Source organism: Muscardinus avellanarius (assembly GCF_963383645.1).
Source record: "Muscardinus avellanarius genome assembly, chromosome: 1".
NCBI classification, from domain to species: domain Eukaryota; kingdom Metazoa; phylum Chordata; class Mammalia; order Rodentia; family Gliridae; genus Muscardinus; species Muscardinus avellanarius.
Window position 1 is genome coordinate 27,725,470 of NC_137786.1, and position 16,553 is coordinate 27,742,022.

The 16,553-nt window shown below is 37.7% G+C and overlaps 1 protein-coding gene across 1 annotated transcript in view; it reads right to left on the reverse strand.

Annotated features, from left to right (window-relative positions):
• Positions 1–16,553, reverse strand: part of DROSHA (drosha ribonuclease III) — a gene marked incomplete at both ends in the record, with an annotated part of 135,869 nt that overhangs the window by 73,228 nt on the left and 46,088 nt on the right. Inside the window, 4 exons of the mRNA XM_080692383.1 lie at positions 2,437–2,544; positions 4,028–4,127; positions 5,742–5,866; positions 10,641–10,810. Coding sequence (XP_080548509.1) covers positions 2,437–2,544; positions 4,028–4,127; positions 5,742–5,866; positions 10,641–10,810 — 503 coding nt within the window. The remainder of the gene's footprint in view (positions 1–2,436; positions 2,545–4,027; positions 4,128–5,741; positions 5,867–10,640; positions 10,811–16,553) is intronic.

Here is a 16,553-nt window from a genome sequence, read left to right on the forward strand (position 1 = left end):
AAAGAACTTATAGGCAGACATTTACATTCTTACTATGTCATTTATATGTTAGGATAATCTTACTAAAGTCTTAAAAAGACACCCACTTGGAGAAACAGAGAATGGAAGCATAGCTTCAAAAGACGTGGCAGCTCTCTTTGGAAGAGTAAAAGTTCTACAGAGGGAAATTTATTTTTAGATCATGAAGTATTTACCTTTAAAGGGGGTTATTTATTTATTTATTTTTGGTGGTACTTGGGTTCCTGGAAACCCTTCTACTTCCGGGCTATACTCTCAGACCTATTTTATATTTTTATTTGGAAACAGAGTCTCGTAAGCCAGCGAGACTGGCTTCGAATGTGCACAATCCTCTTGTCTCCACCTCCCAAGCATGAGGATTACAAGCGTGCACCACCACGCCCAGCTTTTAAAGGGGTTTAACCAGGTTGACTAGTCAGTCAAGGAGATTGAGTCTTTTTTTTTTTTTTTTTTTTGCGGTACTGGGGATGGAATCCAGGGGGATTCTACCTCCGAGCTACATTCCCAGTCCAATTTTTATTCTTTTATCTTGAAAACAGGTCTCACTGAGTTGCAAAGGGTCTCACTAAGTAGCTGAGGCTGTCCTTGAACTGCAACCCTCCAGTCTCAGCCTCCCAAATGCTGGGATTACAAGTGTGCACCACCATGCCCGGTTGAGACTGAGTCCTTTTGCCTATGAAGCTTGGGGGAAAAAAAAAGAAAGAGACAAGATAACCTATTCCTCAAGCTTTTCTAACATAGCTGGAAAGCCAGAATAAGACACCTGTAATACTGCTGAAGAATACAAAATCACACTGCAATAGATAACTTAGCAACTCTATTTGTTTTATCAAAAGAAAGAAAAAAGGGTTTAATGCTAACAAAAAAAACAGTGTATTACAGGGAACAAAGCTGACTAAAGGACTAATTCATGGGGTGAAAGAGAAATCAAGTATAACAGGGTACTCCTTCCACACCTATCACCTACCAGTTATTAGGACTTCACAAGGAATAAAAAGAAATACTTAGCAATTAACCAAAAATAAAAGTTTATAAACTAGAAGGACTCTAAGGTCTCTTTTAATTCTTACTGTGCCAATTTTATGACTTTATGTTGCAATGCTAGGAATCAAACCCGGGACCTTGCATACATTAGGCAAGTGCTCTATTACTGAGCCACACCCCACATCCCCCTAAAATTCTTAAGATAATTAACTCTACTTATTACTGAGATCACCATATCCTGAGCAGATTGTCTACCATTCTGCTCACTGTTCTTGTGATATCATCCTGTGAAGACATTATGTTTGGTTTTAGAGAAACATTAACAAACAGAAAAACTGGGTGATAAGAGCTTCAAGGGGTTGTGAAAAAAAATCAAAGCAAGTAAAATATTCACATCTCAAAGGGTAAACAGCAAAAAATATTGGTCAACTGGCAAAATAACTAAGGAAATAATAAATATAGTTGTCTGCCACTATAGATGATTATTCTCAAAGTATTTAGCGATATTCTCATCAATAGCAGTTCATCTTAATAGAAAAACAGTTAACTTTGAACAACACTTAGTAAATGAATTGTGTACCAATACTTTTAATTATTGGATTAAACTGCACTGTTTAATGTAATAATTAAATGCTAACATTGATTCTTTTAAAATTCATTATGATGAAATGAACACCTAAGAATAACTTGCCTGAGCTTATTACAATACATAATACCATCAAAACATGAAAGCACTTTTCCAAAATGCTGAACAAAGCAAACTATATATCTACCCTAGTCTGTGTACTCATTTCCTTTCCTATAATTCTTACGGAGTGCAACCATTAGCAATCATGACAAAAGAATCCAGTGAAAAGCCAAGGAATACACTAGATTGGAGGCTAACTAAACAGGCATAAATTCTACCCATAAGAAAACAAAAATACTTATTAATGAGTCAGTTATGGGTAGCTAAAATATTTCTCTATTGAGTTCCCCAAAGGAAAAAATATGATCATTTTGCTCAAATATGAAATGTATACTGATTCTTTTCATTAATGTCTTCAGTTCTCTATAATATAAATTAGTCTTTGGTCCAAAAGTTTGTATACTCCAGAGGTCTGTCTGCCTGTATGGCTGTAGCATCTCTCCCATGCATGTTCCTATACTTTATTTTTACAAAAAAGGTGCATTTGAAGGTAGATTTGTCTTCATCCAAAGTAGAGATTAAATTTAACAATATTCATAGGCTCCTCCACTCCCACACATACCACAAAGATACACACTCAAAACAGACAACAGAAACAAAAATAACAGAAAAGAGTCTATGCGCCTGTTCCATTCAGCCTCGGGGCAGTGTGTTCCAGAGAAACTTTCAATTAGAGAACCTCAGTGCCAAGGCCTTTTAAAGAAAGCGAGATATGGGCATAATTGTGTTCTCAGAAGTGTCATCACCTGACAGACATCAGAACGAATGCCAGTTTTCCAGAATCCTTGGCTACTTAGCTCCACTGTTACTTCGCGCCTCATTGTATTCTTCTGTCGTATTTTTTGGAGTGCTTCCTGGAAAAGAACTCATTATGATGAGTAACTTGACAGTTGTAAAGCAGTATTAAGCCAAACATCAAGCATTAGAAAATAAGTTGAATTCATTCAATATTATGTTGAGGTACTTGAACCTCTTTGTGCAAAGTTACAATATTTTATTTGAAAAGAGGGCTAGGATGCACGAAGCCTTGGGTACTATGTAACCCCTTCTGGTAACTCAATAAGGAAAAGTTAAACAAATCTACCAATCTATATGCCTTTTCACTGATAACAGGAAAAAAATGTTTGGGATTTGAAATCAGCATGTAAAAATTGTATTTATATCAAGCCTTATGTTAAGCATTTCCATCTAAGAAAGATAATCAATTAATCTGCAACACATTAAATTCTAAAAATTTCATTCTAATTTGAAAATCCTTTACACACCCTTGCTGCAAGGATACATTTAAAATAAAAAATGATGATCCAAAACTGCACCTGTGAGACACAATCAGAGGTTAACTCATCCCCTTCACAAACCTTCAAATAATTAATTATAAAACAATTTTATATTTGTATACATGCAATTCAATAAAAGTCTCACGGGAATTCATAATACCCACACGAACCACCAGAACCTCTACAACTGATTAAGTCCTTGCCACAGGCCAAGCGCCATGGCAGGGAGGTTAAATGCCACATTTCAGAAGGTTCAGTCAGGCTCTCAGCTTTCGCTCCCTCCTTTATCAAAAGGGACTGGCTCCAGTCACAGGAAGTGCCAAAGCTAGATTAAAATGATTCTCTGAGCTTCCAAGCCTTGTTCTTTAAGGTCTTACAGTGGACTAAAAACTCACTGAGAAAAAAAAATCTATGTTGACAAGAAGTCCATTTACTCTTAAATTTTAAAGTAAAATGTAAATCTTTGAATACAGGGATACTATTCACTAGTAAAGAAATATGGAATGTGACATATAAAATCTTACAAAACAAAATCACTCTGCTAAACTAACAAGAGTTATAAAGACCTTTTACAACATTATGATCAAGAAATCTAAGGTTCAAATGTTGTATACTTTGCATTATAATTAAAGATAAAATGCAAACTTTGCAAAATTTAAGCTTTCTTCTATTTCTAGGAAGGATATATTTGATGGGCTGGGGATGAAACTCAGTGTTAGACCTACCAAACTAGGTCCCGGGTTTAATCCCAATACTGAAAAAATTAAAAAAAAAAAGATTCCCAAAGATAGTAATGCATTAAGAAACTAGCCTTTGTAAAGGGGGTATTATTCAGAAGTAGAATGCCCCTGGTTTCAATGCTCAGCACCACAACAAAACAACAACAAAAATTAAAGGTTTTTTATAAAGAAAGAAGTGAGTATACTAATGTAGGGAGGAAAGTGAAGTCTAATTTATTTTTAAGTATTTTTCCAACTTATTCTAGAGTGTAGCAACAATCTTGAAATAAATGTGATATGCATCATCATTTAATCACCACGCAATAGGGCTCAACACCAACCTCCCTCTGTGCCAGCTTCTGCTTGTCAGTTTGTTTGACTTTGGGACTGTTTGCTAGGAGGTGGCGAAGTTTCACATAACTCTTCCATAGTTTCTGATACCTATAAAAAAGGACAGACAGTCATCTTAGACAAAGTGAAGGCAAATCTAAAGTGAAATAAAATGAATTATTTTAACAGGCCCACTCAATCATAAATTATATTCCTCTGAATATCCTTAATGGCAGTAAACCTTCATTCTAAGGAAGGATATGGTTTTGGGGTGGAGGGGCAGGATGGCCAAGAGACATCTGGATCCTGGTAACTGCTTATTTGAGTTGAAAATGAGGTGTGACTAAAAGGATGTATCTCTGGAAAGAATTCCAAAGAAGACACACAAAAATACTTTAGCCAATGGAAATGTCTCCTTTCTCACTGTTACCTCTTTACAAGCGAAGGGTTTTTATCTAAATATGAAATATTCCTTTGGTTGAAAGAAAACCCCTCTTTAAAAAGGAGAATCTGTTGATGAGTATTAGAATCAAAAACCCCATTTTGTGCTGACATCCAAACACATGGCTGTATCCATTTTTCCACTGGAGAGAGGAAAAGACAAATGGTATGTACCAATTTGCATTTACCTTAACAAAAATAAGCATATTTGTTGTAGCTAAATGTATGAGAGCCTGGATCAGCCTAGCGGATACTGTTAGAGCGTCCTGGCAAGGAAGAGAATGTGCGGTCTTTCATCGGTTCACAGTCCTGCCATCCAAAAGTCAACCAGAGCCTAATCACATTCTACTAACATTTTCCTGACAAGAAGGGATTTGCAAAAGATTTTCTGTCATACTGAAACTGCTCCTTTCTTGGCCTGAGCTGGGCCTCTCCTTTTTTTGATAACTTTTTTTTATTTGTTTTATGAGAATGGAGGAAAGAAAGAAGTACTTACACAGTGCCTGGTTCACTGCTTCATACTTTTATCCAAAGGGGGGAAAAAAAGAACAAAACCCTTTAGCCTCTTCTAATATATGTCAGCCAGAACTGTATTTATGAATTGAAAATCTCCCATGCCCTTTTCTCCCATTATGAATCCTTTTTTAAAAAAAAATTAAGTAAGGAAATTGTTTGTTTAACAAGGTAGAAATTCAAATACTTCTGAAGAATATAATGGTACTATGTCTATTCCCACACATCCTCCTCTTCTCCCAGAAAAAATACTAACATGCCAGTTTGAAAAACCCAAATGTGCAAAGTAACATTGATACCTGGAGTAGGATAGCATGGCTCTTACTTCCTACACAACCCTCAACTGTGCATGGAATTTTGGGTATATATTAAAATGCCCCCAAAAATAGAACTGTGCACAAATTTAGCAGTGCTAAGAACCAGTAAGAACCAGTGCGGTGCTACTTTCCTCTAGAATGCAAAGAAAGTAAAAAATAATAGCAATAATTAGTATAATGACGAAGAAAAGAAAAGCTCCTATACAGGATTCACATTAACTAAAATTGCAAAGGATAATCTATTGAATGATAATTTTGTGCAGTCAAATAGAAAAAAATTTTCCGGAAGAAGATACTAAAACCTGTTTCTTTTGGTAACCTAAATTTGGAAACATGGCTTATCTTAGTTCTTTATTTTTAAAAAGAAAAATGTCTGCAAAAGGGTATTTCTCTGCTAATCCAGGTGTTAGTAGAAGGTGAAAGTGGCTAAGACAAACACCGAGAAATATCTTACTGTGGGTCTCCTGCATAACTCAACTGTGCAGGGCGTATCCCAAAGTGGACGATAATCGGAAAAGTAATCACATCAGGGTTGAACTGCTCGCGATCTAGTTGATCAATGCGGACAGAGCTTGGTTTCTAGAGGGAAAAAAAAAAATCAAAGTCATTTATTCCCATAAGAAGTCTTGAAGTATTGACTTTAACCTAAGTAGAGAAGGAATTAATCGGATTTTTTTTCTAGGAAAGCCTTGTCCCCAAAGGGAAAAATGTCATTTAAAATCCTTTAATCATAGCAGCTATACTATATAAAAACTATAATGTCATCCCTGCAAATGAGTCTATGCCATTTGGCATAATGAACAATGATTTTATCCTTTCATGTAATCCACATAGAAACCTTTAAAAACTAAACTTTTAAAAGGACACCTAGTTAGATATAACTTTTCCTTATCCTCTCCAAGGCACAGAGGAAGGATACCGCATCACAAGGAAGAGGTGTGCAGGCTTTTTCTGCTGTAGCTTCATATTTCAAGTGAAGAACTTACTTAGGATGCACAGGTAGGTGCCTCTATTTAAAAATTGCCCTCACTAATTCTCAATGCACCTTGTATATTTCTTTCATTCCATACCTTTAAATTTGGTGGTACCAAAGTCAAATAGTTAAACTTCTGTCATGTCCGTGTAGAACGTTTTTGTATTTTAACAAAGGCCTCATTTGTTTTTGTTTTTTTTTTTTTTTCCTCCTTGTCTAATAAGGAAAGAAGTGAATGGCTGGTTCCTTCCAGACCATTTGTAAAATGTCTTTCATCCTGAAAGCTTAAATTTGTGACAAGATGGTGAAAATCATGAAGAATGTGTCTTAGCAACCTCCCAGCTTATAATCAACTCTCAAGGCAGTCCCCGATTAGCGACTCAATTGGTACTAGCAGACTGGGGGACCTTTGGTACTGTTGAAGAACTGATGCACACAGGGGCCAATAAGCCTCTTTCTGTCCCACAATGCTCAACAACTAGGCGGGTTGTTGGCCTGCTTTGTGCTGGACAGAGGGATTTCAAAGCTAAAATCAGGAAAACTCCCAGCAACTGATACAAGATGGTCACCTACCTACAACTGCAGCCCCATTCAGTCATCTTATAAATACAACTAGGTGACGTGAGGACAGATCTGTGTAAATTCATCCACATTATATAATACGAAACAACTCAAACTTAAGGGGTGCTGCTTGTTTTTTGTTTTTTATTCTGAAGATTGAATACAAGGGTATTCTACCTCTGAGCCACACACTCAGCTCTAATTTTTATTTTGAAACAGGGTCTCACCAAGTTGCTAAGGTTGACCTCAAACCTGCAATACTTCTGTTGCTACCTCCCAAGTACTGGTATTATAGGCATGCATCACCATGCCTGAATAAAACTTAAGTTTGTTTTAAAAAAATTTAAATGATTACTTAAATAATAATCAACTTAAACAAAATTTCATTAATAGTTCCAGGCATGGTGGTGCACGCTTGCAATCCCAGCATTTGGGAGGCTGAGACTGGAGGATCGCGGTTTGCGGACAGCCTCAGCTACTTAGTGAGGCCCTCTGCAAATCAGTGAGATCCTGTTTCAAAATAAAGAATAAAAAAATTGGGCAGGGGGAGTAGCTAGAAGGTCAAATGCCTCTGGGTTCCATCCCCAAACCTGCAAATATAAATAAATAAATAAATAAATAAATAAATAAAATAACTAATATCTTGAAAAGTTGGCTTCTGTCCTCAAAATTAAGAAATAGAGATTTTCCTTACAAGTAACCTGACATAAACTTATTTAAATGCCCATTAACAGTAAAAACATGTTAGTTAGGTCTAAGAATTGTTTTCATTATTTTGTTCATCAATGTGACAAGCTACATTTTTAAAAGAGGAACTGTGTAATTGAAGAATACTATGGAATTGTTCATGTTTCTGTGACTTTAAACACCATTTTATGGTATTAATAAAGTAAACAGTGACTTAACATATAGTAGCCAGGGGCAGTGGTATAGGCCTATGGTCACAGCTACCCAGGATGCTGCCAGAGGAAGACTGATTATACCCAGGAATTCAAAGACTAGCCTAGGAAACAAAGAAGAGACTTCATCTAAAAAAAAAAAAGTTTTTAAATCTATTTAAATATCTAAATAATGGTGGGTAGGGTAGAGAAATAAAATAAGCTCTAGACTTTGATTTTCATATCATACCATCTCTAAGAACAACAACAAAAACCTCACTAATGACCAAAGTATTCCCTGGTAGAGGCACAGTGCTTAGGGAGGAAGATTAATGCTTTTAAGTTCTATAGCAATAAAGTACTTAATGTGACTATAATGGCTTAGAAAATTTAATAAAATTCCCAATTTTCTTGTCACTGGGCAGTCTTTCACAGCAAATACTGCAAAGGATGAAACACACTGTCTTGTCTATACTCTAGAGTAACTTTACACTTCTCAAGAGGATGCAATGAAAGGATGTTTTCATGATACTAAACTCTCTTTATATAAATAATAAACAGAAATAATTTCAGCATATTCCTAACTCTGACACCCAAACTTACCTTTCCTAACTTATTTCTGATTATTTTTTATTTGATACCCTGCTACTTCATCCTGACTAGTCTGGTTAACTCATGGGGTAAGGTCAGTTTTGAAGACTAACGTACATCTCAAGGATGTACATTAATTGTGCCCACAATCAATATAATTTCTTGATTTCTAAGACTTCACTGTGGTGTTTATAAAGCATCTCTAGCCAAGTGACTTCTGCTGAGACTACAGACTTATTGACTGATCCACTGGCTCAACATCTGTCACAGACTCCTTTCCATATTTGTGCCTTGTGTCTCACCTAGACAAGCATCATATATAACATGTAAGCTTCACTAGCACTGGCTCATGCAGTGGTCTCTCAGCAAAGCAGCTAATGATGATGGTAAATGTCATTTGTGCCACTGATTAAAAAAAAAAAAAAAAAGCAACAGCAACAAATGATGAGAAGCATCTCAAGGTCTTTTTAAACAGCAAACTCCTAAGCCCCACTGCCCGGAGTATATGGGTTGGGCCAGTCAGGGCATGCGTAATTTTTGTTTTATAAGATCTCCAACTAATTCTAGAATTTCAGGAAAACTTAACTATGCCATGGAAGGAAGGCTCGGGTGATTATGCTCCCAAAGTGTCTACTATAGAACAGCCAAGATGAATTTCTATGCATCCTACCATCATCACTCCACCCTCTGACCCACCTCTGAACTGACATAAAAATATATGCAGCTGTTTAAAGAAAAATGAGATTTGTAGTCATAATCACATAGTACTACAATGTGTTTAAGTATGTACAAATGTATTTGTTTATTATTTACATATTTAGCAGTACTAGGGATTCCAACTCTGAGCTACACCCCAGCCTTTTTTATTTTGAAATAGGGTCTCACTAAGTTGTGGAGGACCTCACTAAGTAACTGGGGCTGGCCGTGAACCTGTGATCGTCCTGTCTCAGCCTCCCAAGTACTGGGATTACAAGCGTGTGCCATCACACCAGGCTTTATGTGTTTTTTTTTTAATATTACTTTAATAATTATTCCACACAATAACAGCAAAAATTGTATAATTTAGTTTTGAACAAGTTTCATGGTTTGTTTTTTATTTTCAGTACTGGAGATTAAATCCAGGAGCATTCTACCTTCGAGCTACACCCCCAGCCCTAGTTTTTATTCTTTATTTTGAAACAGGGTTCTCACTACATTGTGGAGGGCCTCACTAAGTAGCTGAGGCTGTCCGTAAACCGTGATCCTTCGGCCTCAGCTTCCCGAATGCTGGGATTACAAGTGTGGGTCACCATGCCCAGCATCTACTTTTAATCTTTATATATTTACTTCAAAAACAAACATTAGAATCTACTTTTTAAATCAAAAAATTTAAGAAGCAAACAAAAGTAATGGTGAATATTTTAACAGCTATGCCATAGGATCAATTTAACAAGGACACAGGACATAAAAAAGCAGACAAAGAATATTAGTAGGTAATTATCAAAAAAGTCAATAAGCATTTAAAATATTAATTTTCACTAGAAACAAAACTGAACTAAATAATTTTTTTTCCTATCATTTGGCAGTGTTTTTTATTTAAAGGTATAGTCAGTGTGAATATAGTCCAGGTCAGAGTACAAATTTCACAACCTTTCTGGAAGGCAATTTGCAGCATATATAAAAAAAAAAACTAAGAAGCGTGTATATCTTCAAGAAGGAGAAACTTGTTAATCTGGTAAATTGATTACTAAATATGCCTAAATTGCCGGGCATGGTGGCGCATGCTTGTAATCCCCACACTTGGGAGGCGGGGACAGGAGGATCGTGCAGGTTCGAAGCCAGCCGCGCTGGCTTAGGAGACCCTGTTTCCAAATAAAAATATAAAAATAGGTCTGGGAGTGTGACCCGGAGGTAGAAGGGTTTCCAGGAACCCCAGTACCACCAAATAAATAAATAAACAAACAAATAAATATGCATAAATTGCAGTATTTTTCTGACTTACTAAGTATTTATTTATTTTTTATTTTTTAGCGGGTATGGGGATGGAACCCAGGGGCGTTCGACCTCCGAGCTACAGCCCCTGCCCTATTTTTATTCTTTATGTATAGGTCTCACTAAGTTACGAAGGGCCTCGATAAGTAGATGAGGTTGTGGGTGAAGAGCGATCCTCCGGTCTCAGCCTCCCAAATGGTGGGATTACAAGCGTGCACAACCCCGCCCGTCTGATTTACTAAATATTTAAAAGAAAATAAATTACTCCAAGGACAAGAAGCAGTAAATACTTAAAGCTTTTTAAACGTGCTACTGTTGTTTTTGTGAAATGTCCAAACCTGAAATAAGTGACCTTGAATGCGTGCACACCAGGACATACCGTTCCAGGGTTGGTAACAATCATGCCTTTGCATTCTTCCGCGTATTTCTGCCACTCAAGCTCCTCCCACTGAAGCATATTGGCAATCTCTTCTTCGGGCACCAGGGCTTTGCTACACCGTAGCAGGTAGAGAAGAATCTGGTGCATGGACAATACTTCTTTGCCTCCATCTTGGGTGGGAGTGGAGAGAAAGGAAAAAAGTAAGACTACTGAAGTCACAGCAAATTGTCAGCTGAATAAGAAAAAGCAAGACAAGGGGGAGAAGATCACATATAAAAAGGTAATTTAAAATTTACATTGTTTAGCCAGGTGCCAAATAATACACAAGCTATTTGTTTCATTGATGAACAGTGTTCATAAACCATCTCATTTACTAAAACAGCAACAATGACATTATAAATGATAAAAAGCTCCATTTGTGAGGTATGAATATAAAAAAGGTGTCTGTCTAAATAAATTTAAAGCCACCTAGCATAAAGAACTACAGTTTATAATATACAGAACCATGTTATGTCTTAAATATTTTATCATTCTTTCTAGGGTAACAGATGAAAGCTCTTTAGAAGTGATGTTGCTGTCTTAAGGAAATTCCAAGCTTTTATGAGATATTTATGGATGTTTTCAATAAGCCATTGTTGTATTATGGTCTAATTTTTTGGTGCTAATGTGCTGCACCTGCCGTGATGAATAGAACTAAAGAGCCTGTGGTAATATCATGGAAGATCATTATGGAGTTAGTACATGGAAATAACACCAAGTGTTCTGGGCCTTAAAGAAGCATATATCACCAGACAGAGGATAGAAACAACAAGGGACGTAATTAAAATGCCTTAGAAAAAGACAATTAATCTGGCACTTGATGAACCAAAGACTAAAGTGAGCGTTAGTGTGGGGGTTCACAGGCTTCTGCTTCCTCTTAGGGTTTAGCTCTTTGACCAATGTAGGCAATCTACCTGACACCACTTTTCTCTGCCTACTTCCACCCAAAAAAGGATGAGAGCCCTGAAGATTTAGAGGGTAATTACTACCACACCATCATGAGCTATATCATAAGCAGTAGAGCACAGCCAAACACTTCATGGAGAAATAAAAGTAGTAATGGCAAAAAGATGGTGGGGATAAGAGAGTAAAAAGTGTCCTAGTTCAGTCAGAGGAATTAATGTATAAAGCAAAAGCATAAAAGATTTTAATAAAAGTTCCTGTGGGCTAAGAACTTGGACAGGCCAACATACTTGGGAGAAAAGGGTCAAAATTCCTTTGACCTGTGTTCCTCTACCTGAGTTGCTGCTCTGGAGCTGAGCAGAACTCATTGCTGTTACACGGACACTGCAGACAGACAAGCAGGCATGCATTCATCGGAGTACACATTAGTTCTACACCTACTGAGCACCTATCTTAGCAGGTGCCTGGGAACCTATTCTAGGCCTGGGAACACAGCAGGAATCCAAATAACCAACGACCCTGCTCTTCCAAGTGAGCAAAAGACAATGAAAAACAACTTCATGATAGATCAAGTTAAGATGAGTGCTATGAAGAATAGTTTGGGCAAGGTACTACAGCTGTAGTGTGTGTGTGTGTGTGTGTGTGTGTGTGTGTGTGTGTGTGTGTGTGTGTGTTACTGGGGATGAAAACATGGGGCCCTCTACCTCCATGCTATAACTCCAGACCTATTTTATATTTTATTTGGAAACAGGGTCTCACTAAGTTGCTGAGAGCCTCATTAAGCTGCTGAGGCTGGCTTTGAACCTGAGATCCTCCTGTCTCAGCCTCCAAGCACTGGGATTAAAGCTTACGCCACCACGCCCGCTATAGCTATACTTTAAAGAAAGGTCAATGAAGGCATCTTTGAAGAGGTGTCATGTAAACAGCAAACTTGAAAGCAGCAAAACCCCACCATGAAGCTACCTGAGAGGAGAGTGTCTCAGGGAAAAGAGACAGCAAAAGCCAAGATGTGCAACTGCCAGCGCACATGGTGTGAAATGAGCAGGGGAGGGGAGGGGGCGGGAGGGAAGTCAGACTTCACAGAATTTAGAGAGTTTGCTAAGAACGTGGGGTTTTAGTCTGCAAAATGAGTACGGTTTTTACCATTATATGTAAAGTGCTATGAATGGTCCCATGTTGCAATCATAATCCTCCCAAAAAAGAAAAGAATCTACCAACTCTAGGCCCTCAAGAAAGCACATATACTAATAATGATTCTTCACAATAATTCTTAGAAGAATTTCTGCAGATAACATTCTTAAAATAAAGTTCTCTTAACCAAAGACAGTGGGCCTCTAAAAGGTAAATGGTTTAAGAAGTGACAAAACCACAAAATACAATCAAATTACATGAAAACATGATATTCTATTTATTTTTCACATTATTGTTCAGAGAAGTGGATATTTTTAAGCCTCAGTACAAAGCATGAGCCTTAAATTCATAATCACTAATTAGGAACTCCATGGTGTTTCAGATTGAAAGTTTGTGTCTCTTAAAATCTTGTTAAAATGCATGTCCTCAATAGGACAGCATTAAAAGGCAGGCCTTTAAGTGGTTAGGAAAGCTAGGTATGGTGGCCAATGCCTGTAATCCCAGTATTTGGATGCTAAAACAGGAGAATGTAGGCTCAAGGTCGGCCTCAACAATTTAGCAAAGACCCTCAAAAACTTAGCAAGACCTTGTTTCAAAGTAAAAGGGGCTAGCTGGGCAAGGTGACATAAGCCTGTAATCCCAGTACTTGGAAGGCTGAGACAGGAGAAGCATAGATTTTCTGCCAGCCTCAGCAAGTTAGCAAGACCCTCCACAACATATTGAGACCTTGTTTCAAAACAAAAGAAAAAGATTGTGGTTCTGGAACTGGAACTGTGACAACTGAGGGTATAGCTTGGAACTCCTAGGTTCGATGCCCAGTATCAAAAAAGGAAGAGGATGGGAAAAAAAGAAGGAGGAGGAGGAAATTATGTCAGGTATATACAGCCATCCTAAATGGGATCCATGTCGTTAAGAGAGGAGATAAGAAGGAGCTTGCATTCTCTCTTTGCTCTCCATCACCTGAGGATACAATGATAAGACAGCTGTCTGTAATCCTCCAGGAAGCTGGCCCTCACTACTGCTAAGCCATGTTGACAAACAAATGTCAAACTTCCAGCCTCGCAATCTGTGGCAAACAAATGTTTACTATTTAAGCCATTCAATCCACAGTACTTTTGTTCTAGTAAGACAAACTAAGACACTTGGCTGAAGGCATATTTCTCTGAGTCGGGCTCAAGATGTGTTTCAATCCAACTGCATGTGATGTGTGTTCTTCAATCAATTATCCACTGCCCCCACCTGGCTAAGGGGTACAGAAAAGCCACAATGTCTGTCTTTCAGTCTGAGTTCCTGGTAATCTCTACTTTTCCAGGGACCTAAAAATGGGCACACAGACAACACAAATTCTACTTTACCCTGCCCATGCATACACACAGAACAGCAAGAATGAAGGAGCCTTATACAGAACTCACACCAACATGATTCACCAGAAATCAAACAAAGAGAACAATGGGATTTTGCATGTAATCTCTAAACCGTGGTGAGATTATTTAAGAGTACCGGGGACTGAAGCGATACACTGTTCGTTGAAGATACTATGAGCAAAGAAAAATGTTGTTTTCCTACAAGGATTTAAAGAAAGATCCATATTTTATGGGAGTAGGAACAGAATAGACAGAGCAGTTACACACAGATCTAGGTATACAAATAGCACAAGCAGTTATGCCTCGCTGGCTCCACTGCACTTCAGATAAAAATGCAATGGACTGGGGGCATTGAATTTAAAGAGAAAAGACTAAAGGAGCCACTGGGAGAAAGAATACTAAAGCCTATCAACCAATGGTCTCTTAAAAGCTCCGACTCTAAGCTAAATGAATGGTCTAAGAGAGGAATACTGCAAGATAACTGAAAGGAGGAATAGCAAAGACACTAGCCCACTAAATGCTTATAAGGTGCCAACTAGCTAGTTTCTAGTTTGGATGCAAAATTGCTGACGAGGGAGGAGAGAGTTTTCCATCAGCATAGATTTGATACTAGGCATAATTAAACAAACAAAATATGACTGCCAGGTGCAATTTGGTAATGCTTAAGTAGAAACTCTAAACCCACACTAGCCGGGTGTGGTGGCACACACTTATAATCCCAACACTTGGGAAGCTGAGACGGGAGGATCACAGGTTTGCAGCCTGCCTCAGCTACTTAGTGAGGCCCTCCACAATTCAGTGTTTCAAAATAAAGAATGAAAAATAGGGCTGGGAGTGTAGCTCTGAGGTAGAATGCCCCTAGGTTCAATCCCCAGTACTGCAAAAATTAATTAATTAATTAATTAAACCCACACTAAACTCTGCTATATATTTTACACAGAAGCTAAACCATAAAAAAGAGAAACTAAGGACAATGTAAGATGAAAGGAGAGGGCTTTATCAAAGAGAGGGCTTAAGACTCTGCTCCATGTTGCTACTGGGGTTTAATTTTCATGGAAATATAAGAAGAAGGAGAGAAAAAGTGAGAGTCCTGCCAGAGCCCCGGGGGTGTGGGCTGTATCCCTCACACCCAGCCTGGTAATGAAAGACACCCATAAATATTTGTGGAATGACTTTCGGAGGCAGATAAATAACGTGGCCACTTGCTCTCAGACTACCATGAATTTACCAATGTTAATAAATTGGCTCTTTGGGTTTGTCTGCTTTGCTACATGTTTATGTTGGGGATTTATGGAACTATGTCACCGCAGGCTAAGAAGTAATTTTTATCTCGTTGGCTGGGATAAATAGGACATGATATAAATGAGAAATTAGAGTGGGTAAGCTAAGGTTAGCAGGAATTCTGCCAGCTCTGGGACTGGAACCGTGACAACGGCTCATTATTCGGGAAGAACTGGAGTTTGTGTTTCAGGGAATGAATCTGGACAGTCATTAATGAACTGACAGACTTTCTAAACTGTTTCTTAGAGACTCAATTCTCGCGGTTTATATTGCTTAATTATTTATATGGTTATTTGGGAGAGGGGGCAATTTGTTAGGGAATTTGTGTTAAGTACATGGCTGCTTAAACAAGTATTTATCAACTGTATAACACCCAATTTTAAGAAATATAAAAATATCTTCCCCTTTCTTCTCACTGAGACTGTGTGACTTCATTACTACATTTTCTGTATCAAGATGACTCGATATGATCTTATTTTCTAAAATTTGAATTAACAATAGGTATTTTCTAAATTTTCCAAATATGAAGTTAGAGTAAGACACTATGTCAACTGGTGAAACTACACTTGCCTCCACAGAAACTCTGAGATTCTCTTTCACTACTCTGGCCCTGCCAGCCACACCCAGGAACTACTGCTCCCCAAGGGGCAACTTCTGAACATCAATTTGCTACACCCAGGAACTACTGCTCCCCAAGGGGCAACTTCTGAACATCAATTTGCTAGATGATCAATTTGCAAAGTTGATTCAGGATTTTCAATGCTTCGCTACAGTGACGATACAAGCAATGCATAGGCTTTCTCCTACGTGCACTCTTACCATACTGAATTACGCCCTGCCCCAGCCAATTAGACCACAGAAAACTTTAAACTGGGTCTAGTTCTTAAGCTGTTTTGCCACCAAAGGGAAGAATGGGACAGGAAAGAAACAAACATTTGAGAAAATTCTTAAGATCTCAACAAACTACTCTGTTCTATACTTCTGGCAAACAGTCCTGCAGCCCTCATTTAAACTATTAAGCTTAACTTTATGAATTTGTATAAAGCAATTGAGACAGCTAACTTCAAAATAGGTAAACTGAAGAAACAGAAAAAATACGAAGGCTGCTAAAACTTGAACATTCAATGAGATATTATAATAAACTAATGTAAATTAAAAGAAAATGAGCATGAGAAGACCATGAAACACTTAGGCT